General features: G+C 41.5%; 1 protein-coding gene across 1 annotated transcript in view; it reads right to left on the reverse strand.

Annotated features, from left to right (window-relative positions):
* atad2b (ATPase family AAA domain containing 2B) overlaps window positions 1-26296 on the reverse strand; it is an 84063-nt gene that overhangs the window by 29422 nt on the left and 28345 nt on the right. The window contains exon 24 of the mRNA XM_085771179.1: window positions 23483-23611. Within this exon, the coding sequence (XP_085627305.1) occupies window positions 23483-23611 (129 nt within the window). The remainder of the gene's footprint in view (window positions 1-23482; window positions 23612-26296) is intronic.

Consider the following 26296-nt stretch of genomic DNA (forward strand, 5'->3'; position numbering starts at 1 on the left):
CTCATGATATATTACATATTGTGACTTATCATGCAGCAAAGTTAGGCAAACTTCAGCATTCTTCTGAAATGCAGACAATAAAAAAGAAGTATAGCAGCTAACTTTCCTCTGACCTTTCATTTACCTCCTCACCTTCTGTAGAAACATATTTTCCACAGACGTTCTTTACCCAAACAAACCAAAAACAAACAATCCACACTTTCATGAAAGAGGGCTGGCTGGGGTCAGCTATCACTATTGGAGCTGTGAAGCACACTCCTGAGGGATGAAAAGTTTAGACGGAATGGCAGCAAATGACTCGTCATAGTCGGCTATTAAATAATGCATGAAAGTTGTTAGAGCATGAACAGCCAACCACAGAGGGGAGATATGCTGATGGGGGAGGGAAGATGGGAAGGAGTAAAGGAAAAAAGAGAACCAAGGCACTTTGTAATAATTAAAAGTCCCTAACCCATACAAGATTCATGCAGTGGTAGAAATATTTCAAGCCTCCACCACACGTACTTGTCAGAACAGTGTATATTCACAGACAAATACCAGCTTTTGAGAGCAAAAAGCCCCAGGAGATGAGTAACCAAACTGTCGTACCAGCAAGTATTAAATAAATAAATCAGTCCAGTGACACTGATGGACAATTTAGAGGCACAGTGGTAATGCCTTTGGGTGAAATTATGAATCAGTGCCTCCAATTCACAGTTTTCTTTATTAAATAATTCCTACTATTGAGTCATCAGATCACACAACTCATCAAAAGACAGTCACAGCCAGTGTTGGACAGGGGGTCAAAGGACCAATTCAGTTTAATGGACAGCTTCTATACTGGGTGAAATGTTAAGAGACTTTTTCCTTCCACAGGTATATAAGACCAGAGGGATCCACTTGTCTGTTCAATCCAGGTACATTTCTCTATGCAGTATACGGCGCTCCTAACACCAAGTGGCTATAACATTACAGAATATGGTTTAGTCTATTTCTTATACACACGCCTATAAAGCCAAATGTATCCATCTCAGTTATGTTGATGATTGCTCTGTGGGTTCAATGCCACATTATCACAGATACAAACGGTTACTCACTGTATACCTCAAAACTGGTTAAACTAATCTACACAATCAATCCAATCTGCTATGGTTTTGAGCTGAAATTACATAAAAAGGGAAAACACACTGAGATTAATGACCTTTAGGGTGTTAATAGAGGAGCAGTACTGTTTAGAGGGGAAATTTTGATATTTGGGGAAACATGTCTATTCCCTTTCTTGCCTAGATTCAAAGATCACAAAGTGTGTCTATGCTAAATACGAAGCAACAGCCTCTAGGTGGTTAGCTTGGCATAGTATGACGACATAAAAGAGGGGATGGGGGGATGGGGCTGCCTAGCTTTGCCCAGAGATAAGAGAATCCACCTTTCAGCACCTCTGGGGTTACTGTATGTAATGGACGTTTTCTTGTTCAGGACAGCTGGCTTTCTGGAGATTTGGAAAGTTACTGACCTGTATCTTTCCCTTTAAAGCAAAGGCCCAGAGCATTGCTCACCTGGTAGAGCACCTTCCACATGTCAAGTCACGTCGTCACCCCCTCTTCCCCCCATGCCTTCACTGCCACTAGCTAATAAAGTCGAAGTGCAGAGGAAATCATTGTAAACATTTAAACCAAATGAAGGCATTCACTTCCCCATATCGCTACCAAGCCTCGCAGAACGACTTGACTCTTAACTGAAATGCAATCACCTCATTGTGACCCTCTCCCATATCTATTGGCAAACACACTGTCCATCTAAGTCCTCCATTTCCCCAGTGGAGTCGTTATAAAATGAGCATTTGGCCACAGCAACAATCCTAAAGCAGCATACTGTCAACTTTAGGGCCTATCCTAGAAACATATTGCAAAGAGGAAGCAATGAAGCTGGAACTTTTACTATCCTATCAAATAAAATGCTAACATTTTTTCCTGATTACAGTGTGTGACGACAAATATAATGATACACCCAGGTATTAAATGCTACCGAATAGTGAGTGCTTCCCTGGATATCAACACCAGACAAACTGCAACCCTTTTTTTCTATATCTATAGTGAGTCATAACATAAATTCCTGTCCCGTGTTTTACGAATGTGAATTTCAGCTGAAAATATGGCTAATTTGTGTACAGGTGTCAATGTTTTTCAGTAGCATTGGTCTGGGAAGTCAGCAGACTCACAGTCTACAATTACAGACACTGTCTCTCCTAACTGGACAGATGCTTTGTTGTTTACTAACCTACTTACATCCTTACAGCCGCATGTGTCCACCATTTAGCTGTGTGTGTGTGTGTGTGTGTGTGTGTGGTGGGCTATGTGTGTGTGTGTTTCCATGGCAATGAACATTTCCTTTGCCTCAAGAGAACGTGTGCTCTCTAATTCTGCTTTCTGAACTCACATTTAGGACACTGGGCCAACACTGGAATTCTTGCTGGGAAATATAGTGCAAGACTTTGGGACCAAAGGAAAACAAGTGTGGAGATAATATCTGAATGTATAAATGGAACTGTCTCTGTGTATTCACATGTGTAATTGAATAACAATATGGCATTTGTGTGTGTATTAGTCACAGTTGATTTGAGATTCAAAGCAGTCCTTGAATGAGGTCTGCAGCTCTTTCCTGAGACTTGAGGCAGCAATGAACAAAGACTTATAACAGGACTCCAAATTGAAAAATATTATAGTTCCAAATTTGATGGGTAAAAGACACAGAACACTGCAAACACAAGGGTCTTATTCTGGCAATTCATAAATAACAATATGCCATTCTAATACTTTAAGGTTAAAAAATGTATATATATTCATATTACATCCCATTGTCTAAGAATATTGTGATGTAGCTTCAATGTTTCCTGTGTGTGTACACCAATCAAGCAGCCATTCTCTAACAATCCTACAATTTTCTATGTCAGTGTCAAATGTCAAACTTCTGTAAAAAGAAAAAAGTTATTTATTTTTTCTGTCTTTTGTAACACTGGTATTGTTTTGGATTGAGGTCATCTTATCCACTCCATAAACTGGAGATCATCACATTCAATCACTGATTGGTTGCCCCTCCTGACATCACCATGACAAACAGAATTTAGGCATGTTGACGTTTACATACAGTGTGTAAGCAGGCATGCAGCTACTGTAAGCGGAGTCAAAGGCACACAACCCAGCATCCAACTCTACTTTTTGTCATCCTGATTCATTGGAATCGACTGGAGTTGGGGCCTCAATCTTGTAACATTAATGAAATATTGATCGGCCTTGCTCTCATCACCTGGGACTGATAGGGAGGAGCTTGGAGTTAGGAACCGTGTTACAATAAGCACAATAGACATTAAGAGGAGGCATACACCTTTACAAAACTGTACACACACATACTGCTGGTGTGAAATCCAGTTGCATGTACTGTATATAAATAACTAAAATAATAAAGTTATTCCTTTTTGAACGTATTGCCAAATCATACAAAAGTGTATTGTAGTTTTTCCACTTTTGACTTAAACGCCCACGATCCACTGATAAAAGACTGCTACCTCCATAAATGTGTATTTAAATGCATTATGCATGTTTGCTTTTAAATTGTATAATTAGTAAAAAAGTTTTGTGAGGTCCAGCTATACTGGATTAACTCATTATGATATGCTAAGCAGACCAAATACATTGACAAAACAGAACACCAATCACAACTTGACTATTCATAACTAACAGGCAGAGAAGTGTACTCACCAAGTCACACTGCTTTGGTTGTGCTTAACTTGAGCAACAAGAACACATTTGTGAAAACTATATTTTCCCCAACGGCATCCCTCCCCGGGGATTTCAGCCACTTTCTCTATCTGAATTATTCTCTGTCTTGTAATTAACACAACACAAAGGCTGTATATCCCAGGCCATGACTGCTGAACAAATTCCAATTCAATGGTTCCTGATAACTTTAACTAAGTGAGTAATTTAAATTGTCTTTCAAAATGTGCACATTAAACAGAATATGTTGTTAAAGATGTAAAAAAAAAAAAAAGAAAAAAGAAAAAACAGGTCAAGAGAGGCACTCCTCTAAAGGTTAATATAACGTAAATGATGAGTATAATTAATGATTTTTTTGCATGATGTCCTTGCTCCTTTGAGCAAGCAACACCGGAAAAACACCTTCAAAATGTAAAATTTTACTCCTAGGTGGAAGAAAAATGTGGACTTAATATCAGGCTGGCATCAAGCCAAGATAAATCCTATGCTGCTTTCATTCACTTGATCTTATTTTATGATTTTTATTAACAAAGCAATTCCTCGACTGTTCCCAACACTGACATTTATCTGTGGCTGGGAGGCTAATGTTTATTTTCATTATCTGGTCTAGAAAGCAGAAATAAACTTCATATATCTGTCCCAATTTCATAAATTCTGTGAAAATCATCACATTTTTACAACCAAGACAATCTCACATTTTAGAACATTTAGACATTTTTACTTGAAAACATCATGAACAGCATTAATTGCAACTTTACATAGTTGTTAATCAACAGCAAATTAACTCATTGCTGCAGCTTTAATTATCTGTGTTTGTTTCATTACTTCCCTAAAAATAAGTTTGAATGATAGCATAAGAGTGTATGCGAAAAAGGTCTGAAAAGAAAAGAAGAAGACCACATTAGAAACACTGGTGTCTCTCTCCTTGGCTAACAAAGACTGCACCAAACCAAAGAGAGCCAGGAAAGCTGTCACGGTGAAGTAGGGCCTCAGGGTCTCTGGGTCATGAAAGGAAGATGGCCGTTCGTCACCTGATGTGACACTTTGCACTGACACTTAATGAAATGTCCAGATCAATAAATGATCCTATCCTTGCTTCCTGAAATGAAGGAGATCAGTCACTTCCCCCAATTGCCGTGTCCCTTCCCATTTCCAACGTTCACTACCTTTATCTCACGTGAAGGCCTGCGCAGCCAGAGCAGCCTGCCTGCTTTTAGGGGGCTTTCACACCTACCTCGTTTGGTCCGGACTTTCGGACTTTCCAGATAGTTCGGATCAAATTGACAGGTGTGAAAGCTCCCCCGGACCACGGTCCGGACTAAAGACCGAGTCTTTGGTCCAGCCTCAGGAGGTGGTCTCGGTCCGGACTATCCTGGACCAAGGTGCGCTGCTGCGTAGTGTGAAAGCATTTTTTTGGAAGGTTCGAACTATCAGACCAAATACAGGAAATAACGTCAGATGCGCTCGTGCCGAAAAAAGTAAATAGACAGAAAAAAAGGAAAGAGGAGCCGCGGCAACCGGCGGCAACACTTGGGGAGAGGAGGAGATCATATTATATCCAGATTTGGTCAGAGGGATGGGTGTGTCAGTGTAGGCTACACTTGTAAATGTTTACACGGAATTAAACAGTAGAGTGTTTAATATAAATCCCCAAACGATACATGCATTTTTTTATATAGCCTATTTTTTTTTATACATTGACCCGAATATATATTTTTTCCGCCGAAAAAAGTCTGAAAAAGACGGATATTTATCAGCGGGTGACACCAAACGTCTGCCCCAGCAAGTCAGAGCTTTTATTTCTCTCACACTCACACACAAGTGACCTGGAGAGATGCAGCCGCATCTGACAAGAGGATCGCGTGTTTGCGCATAGCGTGTGTGTGTGTGTTCCCCTCCACTACACAAAACAGCTGATCGCTGCCAATCTCATCAATGAGAGCATTTTCGCCGCGGCACAACCCTCTTTTTTTCTCTCCTTTCATCAGCTCTAAACTCACTCTTCTGCACCGCGATTACAAACCACAGCGTGCTTTCCAGCAGTAGGCTATATATGTTTTTTTTTTTTTTTTACACATAGGCTATTTCTATTTTATTTTTTTCAGAGCACTTTCTATGCGCTAACGTCAGACGCACGCTCATCCGTCATGACGTCGGTAGATCCTTTAGTCCGCTGTCATAATAGCAGTGTGAAAGCGAACTTTACTGGACTATATGGAAACAATGTACCAAAAAAAAAAATTAAGTCCGGACCTTGGTCCGGACTATTAGGTGTGAAAGCGCCCTTAAACTCATCAAGCACTTTATGAGGAACACCATACCTAATACATAATAGCAGGTAGGACCTCAGTTGCCTCAATTTTTCGTAGCGTGAATTCCGATGTTTGAAACATTGCTTTGACGTCCCGCTCCATGTTGACATAATCACATCCTTTCTGCGGATTTGTCAGCCGCATATTCATGCAGCCAATCTCCTGCTCTGCTGGCTTCAGACGTGGCGACTATAATCCACTGAAGAAGAATGAACTCACTAGTGGGGTTTCCATCCACCTATTCTTATTCGCATTTTCGAAATTTGCAGAAAAAACTTGGATGGAAACGCAAGAAATTCGCAAAAAGGTAGAAAATTCGCAAAAAAAGTTTAAGGGGGTTAAGTAAAAGTAAAAGGGGGTGGATTTGTCCGCGTATCGATAAAAGGAAAATGCAACTTTTTGCTATGGAAACGGGTTTTGTGAATAAACGATGACCGACGCCGTTCACACCGTAGTATACGGTATACAAGTTTCCCAGAATGCAGCGGCATATACTGCTGTAAAACAGGCGAATTTCGCTTTAGCGCTGTTGTTCTTACGTTATCAAGTTTTAATATTTTTTCATGCGAGAAAGTAACTGTTTATATCCCCTATGTGCAGGTAGTTAATCCAAATGACGGCTGTTTAGAAGTTTGCTATGACCTGTGTGAGCAGCGACTGGTCATCACAGAGGCAGCAGCCCCGTCTCCGGAGGTGCTTGGCCAGTCAACCTGCGTCGTCATCCCGGGGGAGAAAACGATGGCTAATAAACTTACCCGCAGGTCTTCTCCCAATAATCGCAAAACAATAACGTAAGGAAACGGGCATAAATTCACATTTTCTTTTCAAAAATGTTGATACATTTGGATGGAAACCTGACTACTGTCATGTTCATGAAACTAGTTTGAGGCAACTTTTACTTTGAGACTTGGAACATTGTCCTGCTGGAAGTGGCCATCAGAAGAATGGATGCACAGTCACTCAGACAGGCTGTGGCATTCAGACCATGACTGGGGGGGTGGGCAAAGTGTTCCAAGAAAACATTCGCCACGCCACTGCACCATGACCTCTACCAGGCTGGACAGTTGATACAAGGCAGGTTGCGCCACGGCTTCATGCTGGCGATGCCAAATTCGAACCCGACCATCTGCGTGCCTCAGCAGAAATCCAGAATCATCAGACCGGACGACATTTGTCCGGTCTTCCAAGTGTCCATTGTTAGTGAGACAGTGCCTACTCCAGCCTCAGTTTCCAGTTCCTGTTTGACAGGAGCAGAACTCTTTGCAGTCTTCTGCTATTTAAGCCCCTCCACCTAGGGGTCCACTTGCTGTGCTTTTCTGAGAAGCTTCCCTGCTCACCACAGCTATAAACAGTGGTTATCCCAGTTACTGTAGACTTTCTGTCAGCGCCAACCGGTCTGGTTATTCTCCTCTGACCTCTCTCATCAACAAAGCTCTTCCATCCGCAGAACTGCTGCTCACTGGATGTTTTTTTTATTCGCACTGTTTGGAGTAAACTCTACAAATTGTTGCGTGTGAAAATCCCAGGAGATCAGCAGTTTGAGAAATACTGAAACCAGCTCGTCAGGCACCGGCAATCGAACTGAACCCCCTTGACCTATATCTGCAGGATTTTATATATTGCATTACAGTACAATATAGATGTTCTTGATTAAAAGCTGAGTGATTGTGAGACATTTAAGTTTGAATACCTAAGATTTAAATCCACGTGTCCTTGCTGTATAATTATGTACTGTAGAGTGGTGTGTGATCGCAAACTAAAACAGTGCATTTACTGTGGAGACTTGGAGATGCAACAACGAAGGATGACATTTGTTATGTCACAACAGTAGCCACCTCTTAAACATTCAAGTTTCTATTTCCACACAAAAGCAATAGTTTTGTTTTTAAATCAGACTTTGGAATAAGTGTCACTACAGCCATTACACAGAGCTGTAAAAACTCCTTTGAGGTGGCAGGAAGAAGTGAAGACAGCCAAAGTATCTGTCTCTTTCACTGTCCTGCTCCTCTCTGCTGCTCAGTAAATGGCCGGTGGGATGATGGGGCCTGTGATGCCCTCTCCTCAGAAGACAGATATGCCCTAATGCACCAGCAGCTTCGAGTACTGTTGAAGATGTCAGCCTATGCACACATGTACAGTACATACAAAGTAGGGGATGTAAGTCTTCTGGGGGAATTGACTGTCACAACCAGAAAAAAAAACAGTGTCAAGGCAGGAAAGAAAAGTCTAGAAAGGGAAAGTGGCCTTCACCGAGTTATTAATAATGAATGATCTTTTTTTTTTTATATCAAATTACAGGATATTTAAATTTTAACTGCATCTCTTCAAAAGCTGTGCACTATTTAACTTATTGAGTGACATAGTCCATGAGCCAGACCACCAATCGCAATCGAAAGGGTGGGCAAATTCTTGTTGCTATTTTATTATTCCTATATATGTCCAGATTATTAATTGGTATGATAACCTTCGCACAAGAGTAGCTTAACAATATTTATCATGCATTCACTATTTTGACCATAAAAATGCCATATACACCAATTATGGCCATTCTCCGATGTTGCACATTTCATAATTTGTGTGCCACTACCGATGATTTAGAGCACTTTTGCAGTTGCAGAAAGGCCCTGCAGATAATATTTGTTTGCACCACTAGTTGGCGCTAATTCCACTGGGTGCATGAGGGCGCGAGGGGGAGAATCGGCTTTAATACTGCTGTTAGCAGGAAGTAGCAGAGGACTTTTGTGAAATCACATTATACAGGGAACATTTTTAATGGTTTATACATACATCCAAGGTTAAGAAGGCTAAGATGTAGTGAGTAAAGATGACATTAACATTATAGTATATTACATCCATAGGTTTAGGGTTATTTAGGGGGAACTGGGGCATTGTTCATTAGGCTGACTGCAGAGAGGAAGAAACTGTTCTTGTGGCGTGAGGTCCTGGTCCGGATGGACCGGAGCCTTTTGCCAGAGGGGAGGGGCTGGAAGAGTTTGTGTCCAGGGTAAGAGGGGTCAGCAGCTATTCTGGCTCTGGTCTCCGGGTCCTGGAGATGTACAGCTCTTGAAGAGATGGGAGGCTGCAGCCGATCACCCTCTGGGCAGAGTGAATGACACGCTGCAGTTTGGCCTTGTCTCTGGCTGTAGCTGCAGCACACCAGACTGACATGGAGGATGTGAGGATGGATTCAGTGGTGGCAGTGTAGAAGTTCACCAGCATCTTCACAGGGAGGTGAAACTTCTTCAGCTGCAGCAGGAAGTATATCCTCTTGGTGAGGGAGCTGATGTTCTGCTCCCATTGGAGCTCCTGGGAGATGGTGGTGCCCAGGAAGAAGAAGGACTCAACCAGGGTCCCTGTAGAGTCACAGAGGATGACAGAAGGTTGGGCAGGTGGGTCCTTTCTGAAGTCCACTATCATCTCCACTGTCTTCAGAGCGTTCAGCTCCAGGTTGTTCATGCTGCACCATGACACCAGAGGGTCCGTCTCACTGCTGTAGGCCGACTCGTCCCCATCAGAGATGAGGCCGATGAGGGTGGTGTCGTCAGCACTATCGTCTGGTGTCCAGATGTGCAGCTGTTGGTGTACAGGGAGAACAGCAGAGGAGAAAGGATGCAACCTTGGGGGGATCCAGTGCTGATGATCCGGGTGTCAGAGATATGCTTCCCCAGCCTCACAAACTACCGTCTGTCAGTCAGGAAGTCCGTAATCCACCTGCACATGGAGTCAGGCACATTAAGCTGGGATGATCGTATTGAAGGCAGAGCTGAAGTCCACAAACTGTATCCTGGCGTAGGATCCTGGGGAGTCCAGGTGCTAGTGGAGGGCCATGTTTACAGCATCATCTACAGATCTGTTGGCTCTGTAGGTGAACTGTAATGTCCTTAAGGTGGGTCAAGACGAGGCGCTCAAAAGTCTTCATGACCACAGAAGTCAGAGCAACGGGTCTGTAGTCATCAAGGCCTGTGAGCCTTGTCTTTTTGGGAACTGGAACAATGGCTGAGGCCTTGAAGCAAGCTGGCACATGACAGTTCTTCAGTGAGGTGTTAAAAATGTGTGTGAACACCGGAGACAGCTGATTGGCTCAGTGCTTCAGGGTGGAGGGGGAGACTTATACCCCTTTCCCACTGGCCAAAAAACCCGTTTAAACCCACAAACGCACCGACCCGCGTCAACCCGGGACGTCTGTCCGACTACCCATTTCTCCGACCATACATTTCTTTATTTTTGCGTCCATTAGTCCGACCTCCCATTTCTCCAACTTAAGTAGCCCTAACCCTCAACCTTACCCTAAACCTAACCTTAACACTGTAGAATGGGTAGTCGGAGAAATGAGCTGTCGGACTTTTCAGTCGGACTGATGTCATGCTCCCCCGTCGACCCGCGTCAAATGACTCGGCAAGCGACGCGGGTCAAAATCGCCTTAAATCGGCCCGACTCTGATCGGCTTGCAGTGGGAACACCAGACCCGGCTCAACCCGCTAATTTATGTGATGACATTGGGCGTTACGTGATGCCACATCATCGCACCAGTCGCGTCTCACGTAGGCTACCAAAACAAAGCTCTGCTTGCATTCAAGACTGGGATTTAAAGATCAAAGAACACTGACCAAAAAAGATTGAAAAAAGAGAAGCGACAGTCTGTTTAACTGACATGTTGTGCCGCGGACGTCCATCATAAGGCGGCCGTGGCAGACTCGCTGTCCTCCGTGGCGGGCGGCTGGGGCATGACACGGTGTTTCTCGCACTGCGAATGAAAGCGGGGCGACTGGTTTATGCGGGGGTTAGACTGACAGACTCGGCTCATTTTGGTCAATGGGAAAGGAGCCAAATGCCGATTGTTAGCGGGTCGCATTTAAAAAACCTGCGTCGACCCGCTGATGTTAGTAGGAAAACGGCTAGAGTTTGGGCCTGCAGCTTTGCACGGGTTCAGCCGTTAAACAGTCTCTTCACCTCTCCTTCTTTGATTTGATTTGATTTCTATGATGGAGAGAGGTGTGAGAGGTGTGGGGGAGGGTGGCACTTGGGTGTGGGGCTGTGTAGGTGATCCAGGTGTGGAGGAGCTGTTGCTGATCGATGGCTGGTGGTCGGAGGTGTGGGGGATATCAGGTCTGTCCCATTGTCTTTCTAAGCGGCAGTAGAACTCGTTCAGGCTGTTGGCCAGGCGTAGCTCATTGACAGAGGGACACTTGAAATACTGTACTGGCAGTATGCTCCACATTATTTGTGACAGAAGGAGCAAGCTCTTTAGTTGATTTTAATTGTGTAAAAAAATATTTGTTTGTTCTTGTTATTGCATGAAAAGTAAAACACTCTAAAAACGTTGGCTATTTCATGTGTATGTTCTAATTTTTATCACATTTTCATTCACATATTCCTGAGGTGAGTCTATTATTATTACAGTAGGGTCTTGATAAAAGGGAAAAACATCCTTGAAGTGATTTAGGCACTGAGTGGTCAACAAACAGCATAATACCGAACAAGCACTATACACAGTTTTCAAGTTTCCACTCTCCCGGCCCACCTATTCAACACATGAAAACCACCACTAAGCTACCTGTTTGCAATGGTTATCATGCCAAACTGTTCACTAGAGATGTCTACCAAGTCAAAAAAACAAACTAGAAATTGCCCACCCGTTCGATTGCGGGAGGCCAATTTTGGGGTCTTGGCTCATGGACTAACATGCAAGTTATCACATAACTTGTGAAAACAGAATATGGGTATGGACCCAGAATGACCATTGTGATGTGATAGCCAGTGGTTAAATATTGTAAACAAACTGTTTTAATTTCACTCCGAGCACTAATGGTGACATCAAGGAAGTGCCATAGTGTATCGATTTAGAAGTTCTATTTAATTTCATTTTATCTGCTGCGAATGACAGCTCAAGTTTTCTTACTTACCTTTTTTAGATATGTATGAAATTGAAAGGTTTATTGCCAACAACAGTAAGTGCTACAGGCTCATATTATTTAGATTATCTTATTATCTCTATGCTATAGGTGACATGGCTACAATCTGTATCCTTGAAACCAGAACAATCAACAAGCTTGTGTTTATTCAGTAAATCCGTCTGGCAGTGGGAGGATATACACAATGCTGAACGACAAAAGCGATGATCTGCAAGCATGATGATCACCATTGTACTCTGTCAGAAGTCACACATTCTAAATTGATTAGATTAGATACCAATTAGATACCGTGTGATGTGTTGAGGGATCCAGGTCAGCATAGCTGTACTGAAATGGGACTCGGCAGAAAGGGGTATTCAATTAAACAGTTTACACAGGGATTCTTTACACTACATAGACACCTACTGAATCATCTGTTGTTGTTTTCTTCTTTAAAGATTCATTGACATTATATTGTGGGACATTAAATCAAATTTGTTCATTTTTGGTTAGACATGCATGATGTCATAATGTCACAATGAATTAATAAAAGGAACAGTGATTTCTTGACGATCATCTGCTCCTCAGAGGTAAAGCTGAAACAAAGTCGGTTTCCTTACATGATTAAGCCGTGCTTTATCCCCTGGATCGTCTCCTAATCACATTCTATTTAAGTTTTTCAGGACATTTGCTGCCACTATATTTCTCAACCAACTTTTCAAAAGTGATTTCCCAGAGTTGAGACAATGATTCCCTGCAGTTATGAGCAATATCAAGGGATAACACTGTGTTATGACTGGTAATCGCTGCTGCATATGAAGCTCATCACGAGTATCAACTAAAAAAGGAAGCCCATCCTGGATCCTAAATTGGCATCAAAAATAGCCACGCAATCAGAATAAGGGTTCTTTTATGCTAAATAACAACTAGTTTGTACAACATGTTGTCCCTCTATGTCAGAAATCAAAAGTTTATAGCTAGTCCAAACAGCCACAATGAAATGCAGTGTGAAGAGCCAGCTGTCACAGAGAAGAGGGTGCGTGATATGTTTAACTGTGGGAATATAAATGATAGTCTTTCCTGGAGGGCATTTGATAGTGTGGCACTCATTCGTGCAAACAGAGGACCACAAGTAGTTGCCTAACAAAGAAGAAAAAAAGGATTTTGAGAGAGATGTTAAAATCCAGTTTGACCTCTGGCCAGCTGACGGACACTCATGGACACAGCCCCCTAAAATATAACGGCAGAAAGGTGCCGATGGCAAAGTTTCTGAAGCAACGACCTTCCAACAAGTGTATACTGCTACTATAACAGGGTTCACCCTACCACAGATTTGCTTCGTTTCATCACATATTCTTTGTTATCCAGTAGTTTGCATTGTTTTCCATCTTCTAGACAGAAAAAAATGGATTTGGGTTGAATTGTATAATCGGATTTCCACTGACTGTTGGCAGTTGTAACAGACAGTCTCGAGATTTAAGCTTATCTTAACTCAAACTGCCCATGGTGTAGCTGACGTTTGGAGGTTAGTATTGATTTCTTTCAGTTCTCCTGCTTTTGATGATTTACCAAGACTGCCTATGAACAGAGCTCAACACATAACATTACATAAAACTTGTATTAACATTTATTCTCAATAAAAGCATGTTTGTTGTCTAAGAAAAATAAAGTGTACAGGCGGGCTGTTCAAGTGCACTGTGGTCTAGATCTGCTAATCTGTCATCGAAGTTGTTAGGACTGCCATTACCAACTGAATGGTCTATTTAAGATGTCAGACTGAGTTGCTTTCATAACCACCACTTGTGCTAGTGCTTCCTGTGCATTATTACCTCATCTCTCCATGTATCCAAGCTGTGACTTCTTTTTTTTCCATTGCTCCTTCTTTGGCAGCCTTCAACAACAACAGCTACCTTAGTGAAGCTAATGTTTGACCACAGCTAAATTAAAGCTTTACGGTTATTCTCAATTAAAGAAATAATTATGCCATTCCTATTCAAATAAGACAAGAGGATTTGCTGATTTATTAATAATAGTTAAGGAAACATGAAGAGATAAGTGACAGTACATCAAGAAGTAGATAAGCACTGTACCAACATTTCTTTGTCTGAACACATTCTTCCTTCAAGTTTGGGGCTCTACTTTTACAAGATTCTCTGAGGCAAGTTCATATATTCAGTCTTCCCACACTTATCTTATAATTACATTTTAAAACTTTCATAACTTCAAACCAATTCTCCATAACAAGAAAAGTGTATTGTAATATCGTACATAACTCGATTCACTGTAGCCCAGAGATCTGTGAAATCTATCTTTCCTAACATGCAAATCCTAAATTTAATTAGACATTTCAAAAAACAATAAGTAAAAGCATTATGTAAACAATAGCATTCTGAATATTTTACCATTGATAAAATATTCTTTGCTGACTGTACAACAGGGGACAGACACACGCACAAGCGGGGGACAATGAAACGGAAAAGTTTTTCAATACATTTTAAAAGTAGAGTAAAGTAAACCATCATTAAGTTCATAAAATTGATACAGATGACACTACCAGAGAGATGGTAACACAACTCTCTCGATAATGTAGTTTGTGGTGGCTTTGGACTGGATGGAATTTGTGTCCAACGTAATGTGGTTAACGACTGAAGAATGCATTCCTCATAATGTAAAACTTCACTGGAAGCTCATGAAAACATGCCTCTGTGGAACACCTTTCTTAAACTCCAAAACAAGATGCCTACTTAAGATAACTATGTCCTTCATCCAAACCGATACAAAGAATGAAGGTCTGTGCAGGAGAGCCACTTGTCCTGGATGCAGGGAACATGAATGTGCCACAACAAGAAAGGGAAGACTTGGTTCATAAAACAGTTAAAAACTCTTTCTTAAACTTGTCCTAATGCTAAATGAATATGGTAGCATTACTCACTGACATGTCACAGATACGATGGCTTAATAAATAACAATCAACTATTCATGGGTCTGACTGGGCCGCTGGGGTGCTGATGAGTTACATAACTGTCCTTGACTTTTGTGATATGTTATAATGAACGGTTAGCTGGAAAGGGGCAGCTGTATTGAGAAAAATGCATCTAATTTCTGGGTTTAATGGAGACGTGGCAATTAGCCTGGATAAGTGCAAATCTCTGAGTAATCTGATGTAATTAAAAACCCAGTCGGCGCACATTCCTATTGTTATGGTGGTCTAATGTGACTCATGTCGCTTAATGTGGCCATCTCTTAAAGAGTCCCCAGAGATGTGAGCAGTGAGCACTGATGGCCTAAGTTTGTGTTCAGAAAAGTTAATCTCCACAACAGGTCACGTAAACATTAGCTGACTTATTATTCTGGGAAAGGAGATGTAGCAGAATCTGATTCCGTACCAAACTGGAGGATTAATGCCAAAACTACTCAAGTAAAGATTTTTAAAGTGCACGTAGGCAGAGAAAAACAACTCGAACCTCAGGAGGTAAAGGTGATGCCTCCATTGGCATTCTCAGAGTTTGGTTGGTGAAATATTTTAAATTAGGCAGCCAGTATATCAATCTTCAAAAGATCACTGCATTGAAATGCAAAACCTGATACGCAAGGTGCCGACATTACAGAGAGGTGGGTCTTAATGACAAACAGAAACCGGTTCGCTTTCCATCAAGCAGGGTTTGAGAAGTGCATTAAATCCAAAAGATAATCTGGATTTCAACAACAAATCCATAAGTAATTCCAACTAATCAAGCGCTAATGCATCATTTTGTTTGTGCAATTTGTTCCAGTCAACTTATCAGAACCATGCAGAGAGAGGCAATACACCCCATTAGGATACCTGGTGTTTACTAGCCTCTGATGTTTACTGAAATTGACTGATCGACTGCACTATGGTCAAAACAATGAGAGCGAAAGCCCAGGAGGCTGTGTATAATTTTCAGCCTGTACTACAGCCTAAACACTGAGATGCAGGGCTTCTCTTTAATGTTGGAGAGCGATAGATAAAACCGTGAATTACTGCCTCGCAGATGTATGCCTCTGCCAACCAGACGAGTTGGAGGAAATACTATCACAATATCACCTGGCTGAGTTATAGTGATGAACGGAAGAAGCCAGGAGTGTTTTTAGCAGAATATTATGATGGAAGAGTGAACTTTTACTATTTGGACATAAAAGTTCACCATTTTTTCCTATTACACTTATAATCATTATATGGATTTGTTTTTTGTTGAGACCAAAGATTTCATGGTAAAGTCACTGTGACCTTAACCTTTAGCTTTTTTGGACCACCAGCTTCTAATCAGTGGTTAATTTAGTCGAAGTGAAGGGTCAAACCGTGAAGGGTCTCGGTGTGACCGAGATACTGTATAACATTAATGGGGATGGGCACACCATTATCATGGAAAGCTTTCTGAATATTTTACCATTGATAAAATATTCTGCACTGACTGTACAACAGGGGAAAGACACGTACAAGCGGGGGACAATGAAATGGAAAAGTGTTGCAATAAATATTAAAAGTAGAGTAAAGTAAACCATCATTAAGTTCATAAAGTTGATACAGATGAGACTACCAGAGAGATGGTAATACAACTCTCTCAATAATGTAGTTTGTGGTGGCTTTGGACTGGATGGAATTTGTATCCAACGTAATGTGGTTAACGACTGAAGAATTAATTCCTCATAAAAACTCGTAAAATTTCACTGGAAGCTCATGAAAACACGATCACACCAACATACCTCTGTGGAATAGCTTCCTTAAACTCCAAAACAAGATGCCTACTTGAGATAACTATGTCCTTCATCCAAACAGATAAAAAGAATGAAGGTCTGTGCAGGAGAGCCACTTGTCCTGGACGCAGAGAACAGGAATGTGCCACAACAACAAAGGGAAGACTTGGTTCACCACATTAACTTTAACTGGAAAAGCACTTCAGCCAATCCGTTGTGAATATCCAAATACAAGTACTCACAAAAAGTTAGGGATGTTTGGCTTTTGGATTAAATTTCACAATGCACCTAAAATGCACTATAACCTTTACAGGTGAACTTAATTTAACCTTCTCTAAACTTCAATTGTCATTGAACCACTAAATGTTCTGGTTCAATGACAATTTGTATACAGTCCTCTTCATCACAAAGTTCAAATTTTGACATCATGAGACCAAGACAACACTTTGATCAAATTGATCAAGTTATTGAGACATGGAGATTTTTGTTGTGCTATAGCCACCACTGTTGTTAGCTACTGTTTGAGATAAAGAAATGACCATTGCATCCTTCTACTTAAAAGGTTTTCATGATAGAACATCACTGTAGCATGAACTTTTTATAGAGATGTTCTTGTCAAATATTCCTAACTTTTTGTGAGTAGTATGTCTACAGTAGCAACCAATGCAAGCACCTATAAGTCATTTTGTAATGTACTAACATTCCTAGGGCATAGCCAGAAAACTGGACCTTGAATGACCTATTCATTGTTTTTGAGTTTAACTGATATAATAGTCCAGAAGTAATTTCAGCATTTTGACGCTTTACAGAGCTTTGACATCATCATGTCAGAAAAGAAAAGAGTTAAAATGAAAAATTACAAAAGGAACAATGTTCAATATGGACACCCCTGTGCGATAGTCCTTTCTATGATCACTCTGGGTCTAATCCTAACATTTCTGTCCAACAATTAGGCAGGCCACTGAAAGAGGCGATAAACGTATACCATAATTAGGCATTGCTGGCATTCCACTCCTATCTCTCTAGCATTCAAAAGTCGTCCTCTCTTACTCATTCTTACTCTTTTCCCTTCCCATCACCTCTCTTGCATCCTTGGGCAGCACAGCTTGTAGTCATTGGGCATGCACAGAGGCAACGAGCAACAATGCTCCATCATTCCGGTGTAATTCTCGAGGCTCATTTCTTTAAGGCCGTAATGTATGCTGTTTACAATAATGTGGTTATCTCCACGGCGCGGTAATAAAACAAGGCATTAAAACCCTGTGAAGAGGATCACCTCCCAACCTTGTCAACTGTGAACACTTAGCATGCAGCGACAACTATGAATGGTGATATGTTGCGACTGAAAAGACCCACAGACACAGAATGAATCTTCAGAAACACTAACACTGATGTCAGCTCATCTGCACCCTAAAACAATAAATGGAAGCAAGCGGCATCATGGATGATTTTACATTCATTTCACGCTTGGTGCCACAATCCATGAGGCATCTGTGCCCACAAAATGGCAGCTTACGCTCAGTGCTTATTCACTCAGGGCTTTGCATGCTTTGCCTGGATTTTATTAGTGAGCGCCACAGGGTGTCGGAGTGTGCAACTCAAGATTGTTTTCGCCTGGTAGCCAAGAAGTAGCTTGGGGAAATGCAGTGTCCAGTTCTAATAACTAATAATAACATCACAATCTCAGTTTCAGGCAAGATGTTATGTTTCCGCTCGCCGCCCACTAGTACCTTCTAATTTTAGCCTTTAGGAAGCTGAAGAAATATTACATCCACAGGAAGGAATGGCATTCATCACCTGTAATCTGCAACAAATGCCACTCAGACAAGTTAGGAGTAGATGCAATATATGATTTATGATACATGATATAAAATGAATATTCAAAGTAACAGATCTGATTTGAATATCAGAATGTATTGTTGAGGAAAATCTATGTTGGTTTTTTACATTTTGGTTTGATAAAAATCCTTTTTGCCTTGTCTAAATTAACTTTGCAGCATCAACTTTCAGTACAGAATTTGATTATGTGATTTTGTTTTCTCATTTTCAAATTTAGAATAGCAAATGCTTGATGTGGGAAATGTTTTTGAACTGAGTGATTGGGTGATTTGGAAAAGAAAATATGGCAAAATTACAGTCAGGAAAGGTAGAAAATGGAGAAAAGTTTTTACTTGTTTCTTTCTCGAGTCAGAGTTTTCACAAGTCATTTGAACTTGAAGAGCAAAATTGGTGTAAACAGACCAACAGAGTGTCAAATGTTAATTAAAGTGACAACAACTGGTTTGTACTTTTACACAAATGCTGGTGAGAGATGTTAAAGTTCGCCTACAGCCATAATTTTAGATATGCAAAAAACCTTTATCACAAGTAATAATTTGTTTAACAGAAACTCTTAAAAAAAGGAAAGTAAGGAAAGTGAGGATTCTTTACTGACAAATTCTGGATCAGGCCCCACTTGCCCCTCACACTCCTGTTGTTTGCACTATTGATTGGTGAGAGAGCAGGGAGTATCATGATGATAAGCATTTCAGCAAATATTGGAGATACAACCACACATTTTTACCCTAAATCAGAACCTGATTCAGAACAGTGAATGTAGTTAGCATCCGTGGTTTGGTTCTGCTGTTTGTTAACGGCAGACTGGCTGTAGCTGACTCAGCAGTTGTGGTTGTGCTCATGCAAACTCTCTCTTCTGTACTGACAGGGTATTAGGTTCCTCAGAGTTAGTTCCTTAAATTTGTGACATATGGAACCGTAGCCATATAAATCTACTCCACAGCAGTACTAAGGCGGAAATATTTAGCCAGGGCACCGTCTACCTACTTTGGTCACTTATATATCTTGTTTCTGTCTTTGATTTTACAAAAAATAAAATGCATGTTAACAAGGCTAAAAAAATCAATTTTCACTGGCAGGGGCAAAACATGCTGGTGTGAAGGTTAAACTTCAGTGAGTGCATGGGAACCTACATCACTGTAAACAGAAAAGGCATAGATGGGAAAACTGAGTAAAGCGTGCTTTATGTTTCTTAAATGGAAAAAAGTGCCTTCTTATTAACCCACTTACTTGGGCACTGTGACCATCACAGCGTGTACAGTCTGTGTGCCTGTTGTCCTTTTGTCCTGAGGACAAAAAAAAATCCAGGCCATCCTTTTATGCAGTAACTACGCCAGTCTGTGATAAAAGGAAATGGGAGTGTTTATTATAACTTTAAATATCCCATTAAGGTCTTGTGATGGATTGACATTGGCAGTGGGGAGAGGAGCTGTCTGTTTATTGTGATGCGAGATACAAGGCAGGGGAGAGGCAAGCCACAGCAGTGTTCTGTCTACATGAATGCAGCCTGGTGGCTGTTGCCTTGGGCATGCTATTGAGTGACGTGGAGGACACATTATGCAGCCCCTGCATCATTATTCTTTTCTTCTGCAAACAGTTCAACAGTTGAATAAGGACAATCTTGTCATCTGGAAGAGGAAAAACACTGGTGAACCATGCCAAGAAAAACAGACAGGGTGAGGTTTTTGCCAAACTGAAAAAGCAGCATACGACTTCAGTCTGAGCATGACAAATACCAAAAACAAGACAACGATCCCACTTAGGTGGGTTTTTCTGGTTAAGCAATTTATAGCATACAACTCAACTGTCACAAAAATAACCTGCATCATTTAGCTTGCAGAAAACAGGCGTGAGTGAATGGGAAAAAATGAAGGGACTTAAATATTAATGAAAGGAAAGCACTCTGTATGAACCAGATCTTTGTGGTGATGCACTACGAATGAACCTGGGGCTGTGGCCCAGGTAATGGGCCTCAGGTTTTCTGCTCCTCCTGGGAGAGAGTGACAGGAGAGAGGGAGGGGGTGGAGAGAGAGAAAGGCTGAAAGTGGGGGAGCAGAAAAACCATGACAGACCTATCCGCGCAGGCTAATGGAAACCACATCCTTCTTTCCTGTTTTCTTGTGCATTAACAGCAGAAAGGTCTCTCGTGTTCCTGGCCCTGATTGTCCTGACAATAGGAGCAGATGCTCCAGCTATCTGCATCTCCACAACTAGGCATATCCAGGGCCACTGCTTTTCACACCTGATTCAAAAATATCCTCAGCCTTCAGAAAGCCTCTCATGTAACTTTCTTCACGGTTCCAAATTGTGTATTTCATCACAGCCACCACTCTCCTTTCATACCTCTATGTCATAGGTAACTCTCAGCCCTAGGCAAATGGAAAAGAGAGATGGAAGGAGAGAGGAGAGGCGCCCAGATAAAAGCAATATAGAACTGCAGATACCAAAACGGCTCCAGATAGGCTTCACCCTGCAGGTAATGATCGAGGATATCTTGAACCTTCAAGTCCTGACCGTCCTCAGAAGAGTGAGGGAAAGTCAACAATGCTGGAATGACTGAACTGCAGCGGGTGCAGTTTCACCAACTGTTTATCTCCTCTTTAATAAAAGCAGACAAATTGATGTTTCCTCCATGTGGCCCTGCACTTTGATTATTGGGTGTGTCATATCTCCAAACACAACCGACTCTGATCAATTAGCCTAATAGTCGCCTTGCTGGGGTGTTCCAGGTGAGAACTGGCTGCCGATGACACAAATTAAACACCTGAGTTGACCTAATTAATTAAGCCTCTGGTGGAGGCTGATAACGACTCTCCCAAGAGCTTCTAAATTGGTGGTCGGCATCTGTGACATTTAGCTCTGTAGATAAAGACTGTTGCTAAAAGTGGTATTGTTTTCCTCTTCTCGCCTGTCACCCTTAAAAAGAGGGAGAAAAAAAAGAGGGAAACAGGTCTGCCCAAATTCTCTTTCATTTTTCTTATTCTTTTTGTCGTTAGGGGCAATTAAGGAATCAATACATTGTTGTTGTATTCTTAATTCATCAAACAGACGACAACAATATATGCCAATAACACAGTTTTTTTTCCCTCGTCTTTTTAGTTTTTTGGTACACCATCATGTGCTAAGGAAATCAGAATGTCAAATGAATGAAAATGAAATGGCACTAGACTGAAATGTTTATAGTTAAAACAATAACTATTTGAAAAAACAACCCAGGCAAGGCAATTTTATTTGTATAGCCCATTTTTACAAACAGTTTGTCTCAAAGGGCTTTACATGGCATCATAACAACATCCTCTATCCTTAGACCCTCACATCCACTGAGGAAAAACTCCATAGAAAACCCTTTTAACAGGGAAAAATTGGAGAAACCTCAGGGTGAGCAACAGAGGAGGGATCTCTCATCCAGGACGGACAGACGTGCAATAGATGTTGTTACAGACAAGAAAACAGTTTATAACAGAATGTGGGAGACATGGAAATGTTAACAAGAGCTGATGAAGGAAGCTTCTGGTGGGAGGAAAGGCATTTAGTTCCGTTTAGGTGTCCTTACATTACCCTGAACTGATTACTTGGAGGTAAAAGTTCACACTTAAATCTCCCTAGCTGCTTTTTCTGGCCTAGCAGGACAAGATAAATAGCACTAAGAGTGGGACTTATACACGCCCAGAGTCTTACAGTATTTATGGTAGCCATCAGAGGCCCTCATCTCTCAAGAGAGAACCGACTCCCTGGGAGAAGGAACGGTTTACCCACACAGCAGGGGTCCTGTGAGCAATGCTGTCATGAGAGACAAGCACCACCTTGTGTCCGACAGCTGAACTGCACAGGCACAAAAACTCCAATCCGAGCAAAGAGTCCATTATCATCATCATAATCTTTCTTCCAGTCACAGCATATGTCACAAAACATTGTCAAACTCGCCCCACACTGTCGTACAAAGACTTTGAACGTTTCATCACTTCCTAGGTTTTGTCCAGGTGGGAGCTAGAGGGCATTTTCTCGGATTACATGTGAAAAACTGCTTACATCCGATTCGTTCAGGTAACAGCCTCATTAGTCTGCCCCCTACTCGTGCCCGACCCTCCCCTCACCCTTAGGCACCTGCCAGTTGCCACAGGTGGGCATGTAATTGCTCTATGGCGTGGTCATGTTCGGAGTGGTTAGGAGAGACCGGTCCTGCTAATGAGGCTGCTCACTGTGTTGCTTCGCCACTGCTGAGAAATCTATCTGTACGTGTGTGTGTGTGTGTTTGTGTGTGTGTGTGTGTGTGTGTGTGTGTGTAGGTGGGCAGGTGTATGACATCACATACATCTGGTATACTGTTGTAATACAACACAGCTGCTTGCTGCAGCATCAGAGACAGGGGGAAAGCAAGATGAGATAGAGCTGAAGTTGGAGTGTGTGTGAGTCAGACAAAGGTTATGGTGCACTTGAAGTTTCGGGTTTATTTCTGTTTTTGTTTGAGCTTGGGATGTAGTGATCTCTGAAAAAACATGCATGACACATTCAGTATGTTGTGTCCATGTTCACACAAACCTCTTACACATGTGTTCTATAGAAAATAGTAAAATATTATGAATTACTCACTGAGTAATTCATAATATTTATAAGAATTTTGTATGTATTTGTAGTTATTTGTGTATTTAGATGGGACAGTGCACATTGATGAATATGCTGGATTGTAGCAAAAAAATTGCTATGAATTTTTAACCATATCCCACCAAATTGGTTAGATACTGTAAGGTCATCTACCATCACAATTGTTGGCATGGTGACCAGTGTGTAATGTACATTTGCTGCCCTGACAGTGGACTCAGCACTACTGCCATTTAAGTTGTCCTATAAAGCAGACGTGTGGTATGGAAAGCACACACACACACATACTGTACGTATGTGGTCACTCATCAATCACCCTGCGCAGGTCGTGTAGCAATTAAAAAAAGCTGTGTGGTGTGCAAGACTCAATACTCACTAGTGGTGCACTGCTTGTCAGTGGCTTCGCCCTGAGTGCTGCCTCCAGCCTGCTCCTCTGCAGCACTGTGGTGCTTTCTGGTTGCCAGAGTGCCCGGAGCTGCCGTCAGCTGAGCCGGCGTCTGGAGGTCTGCGGTGCCCACAGAGGATCAGTTACCAACAACAGACAAAACTCTTTGTGTGTGTGTAAGTGCAAGGGTGGGTGTGTGTGTTGTTTGTGTATATGGGAAAACATGTCTGAAATGATTTGCTGGCAGGATATAGGGAGAGTGTACTGTATGTGTGTAGATGGTAGGGATGGGCATTTCGAGGAATTTTCTAACCGAGTAACCTAACATGGTCTTACTCGAGTAACCGATTGTCCGTCCGACAGAGCACATTTATGCCCCGGCTGCCTCGGAGGGGAAAACCTTTTTCTTTTTCAAGCCATTAGCGGTACTTCCTGCTTTAGTATCTTTAATCCAAGTCTCTATCATACACAGTCAAAGGAGTGGCTCACACTGCTGTTAGTACTGAATTTGGAAAGTCCAGTTTTTCTTACTGTGCACCTGCAACCTGGAACAATCTGCAAAACCATCTGAAACTTACCACACTTTTATCAGTAGGACAATTTAAATCCATAACTGCATTTTATTTTACCTCCAACTGCTCCTGTTTTTAACTAGACGTAAAGTGACAAAGACGTAAAGTGACAAAGATATATTGAAAACAGAGAACTGTTTTCAATATATCTTTGTCACTTGGTATTTCGGATTTCAGATATGCTTGTATGTTTCAAGCATTTTGTGTTGTGACCGCTCACAGCTTCCCCATTGGATTTTAGCCCGTCATGTGATGGCACATGGGTCTCCTACTGGACACCCAATCTTACCGGCTTGACTGCTCGGCTTCCTGGTAAGCTACAGACACACCGATGGGATCGATGTAAAAAGCTGAAGTGTCCAGGTTTCATAAAAAAAAAACAATTACGTCGCTATCATTTTCCGTTGTGGAAATAGACAGGAAAGAGTGCGGCAATACCCCCGACCCCGACGCCAGACTGTGCTCTAACATGCCATTTTTTTTAATCGTAGGTAATAATTTGTAACCAATTAGCAGATTTCCTATTCGGGTACTCGAGTACCCGGGTAACCGTGCACATCCCTAGTACAGATGGGCAAGCAAAAACCGAAAGACTAGGAATGTACTTTAACGGACAATGATGGAAATGTGACCTGACAGACAAAGATCACAAGAGGGAGTGATATGGAGAACAGGATATAACCACACGTCAATCAACACGATTTTAGGACAAAAAATGACAGATATCATTTGCGAGGACTATATTTGACTGAAAAGCAGAAGTGGAGGATGCGGGCACGCAAGCCCCTGAAATTGAGACATTTCAACTTTGACATCAAGTGATATTTTAGTTTTTGGCCGAAATGATTACAGCTCCTTTCATCTCGTCACGGGGGAGAAACCCCCCCTGGAATGCACTGTGAGTTTTGAACACTGCTACAACTGGACATCAAGCCTTGCTGGGCTAATTGATAGCTTTACAGCAGGACCTTGACTGCAAGATGAAAAATTTACACAGCTGTATTCTTCCTCTCAGGCAGTTGACTTCTGCTCCTGCAATATTCATTTAGCATCTTGTGCTTTTAGTTGCTAAAAGAGGAAATCAAAAGAAAAGAGTGACTTTTTTTCTCCCCTCCTCTTTGATAAGTTCCCCATTTGGCATGGAGGAGTCAGGCTTCTGTGGCTGAAGTCAGAAGTCAATAGGCCCTCAGGGGGGTACTGCTGTGCATGGTGTAGATAATCTTTTTTTTTTTTTTGCTTCTTTTTTTTTTTAAAGCAAAATCGTGTCTTGCAGTTTCCTCAGTACACTTGTTAACTAAACATTTTCATGATAGAGCAGAACAAAAAACAGAGACACTGACTGAATGATAGTCATATGATGAGGATAAACGCTAAATATTTAACACACGTATATCATTTCATTAATTGTGCAATTGTAATTTCTCCCAGTGAGTATTGTCTTCCTTCTTTTTATCAATTTCTAACATTTTGTGCGCAACATGTGCAGGTGTACTTGCACATGCATGTACACAGCTGTATTTGGTTTTGGCGAATGCACAGCTGGACCTAGCTCATTCATGATGAGACACACAAATTACAGATTTTCATTTGGTGTTTTGACACCGTTTAATAAGGATAAGCTTACTTAGTACTGTCACATAGGGTCAAGTGTTTGATATACCAAAGTGTTTTTCAGCCAATGTCTTGAGTTGGCATTTGCATACGATTACGTGCTCCAATATTTGACAACTAATATAAAACCCGGTACTTGAAAGCTTAAGCCTATTATTTAAACACATTGTATATATGTGCATTTCTATGTGCATAAACCTAATTCAGATTTACCCTGAGTCCACTCAACACTGCTTGGGGCTGTTTGGTGAGTGTACAGCTGCAGAGCGCCAGGCAGACAGCTAGCACAGAAGGTACTGTCTGGAACACTGGAGCCTCAGGCATCACTCCTTTCTGCGCCACATACTCTGCACTAAAAACTGACTGCTCCATCAAGTGCAACTGGGCTACCACACAGAGTTTCTTTTCTGCTAAAAGCAGGTTTCTGTTCGCCAAAATAATCTATCAAAGACTTTCTATGCAAAAAGAAAGAGGGCATGCAAAAAAACAACACATCTAACGTGGACTGGCTAGGGCTCATTATTCAAGTGAATGAGTATTCTTCCAAAGTGTTTACTTATTTACATAAACAAATGATGTTTTTGTGTTCAGTGTTATTAGTGTGCTACATTAGTCTGCTCCT

This window comes from Trachurus japonicus, chromosome 24, assembly GCF_045865225.1.
Source record: "Trachurus japonicus isolate A0001 chromosome 24, Traja_1.0".
In the NCBI taxonomy this organism is placed as follows: domain Eukaryota; kingdom Metazoa; phylum Chordata; class Actinopteri; order Carangiformes; family Carangidae; genus Trachurus; species Trachurus japonicus.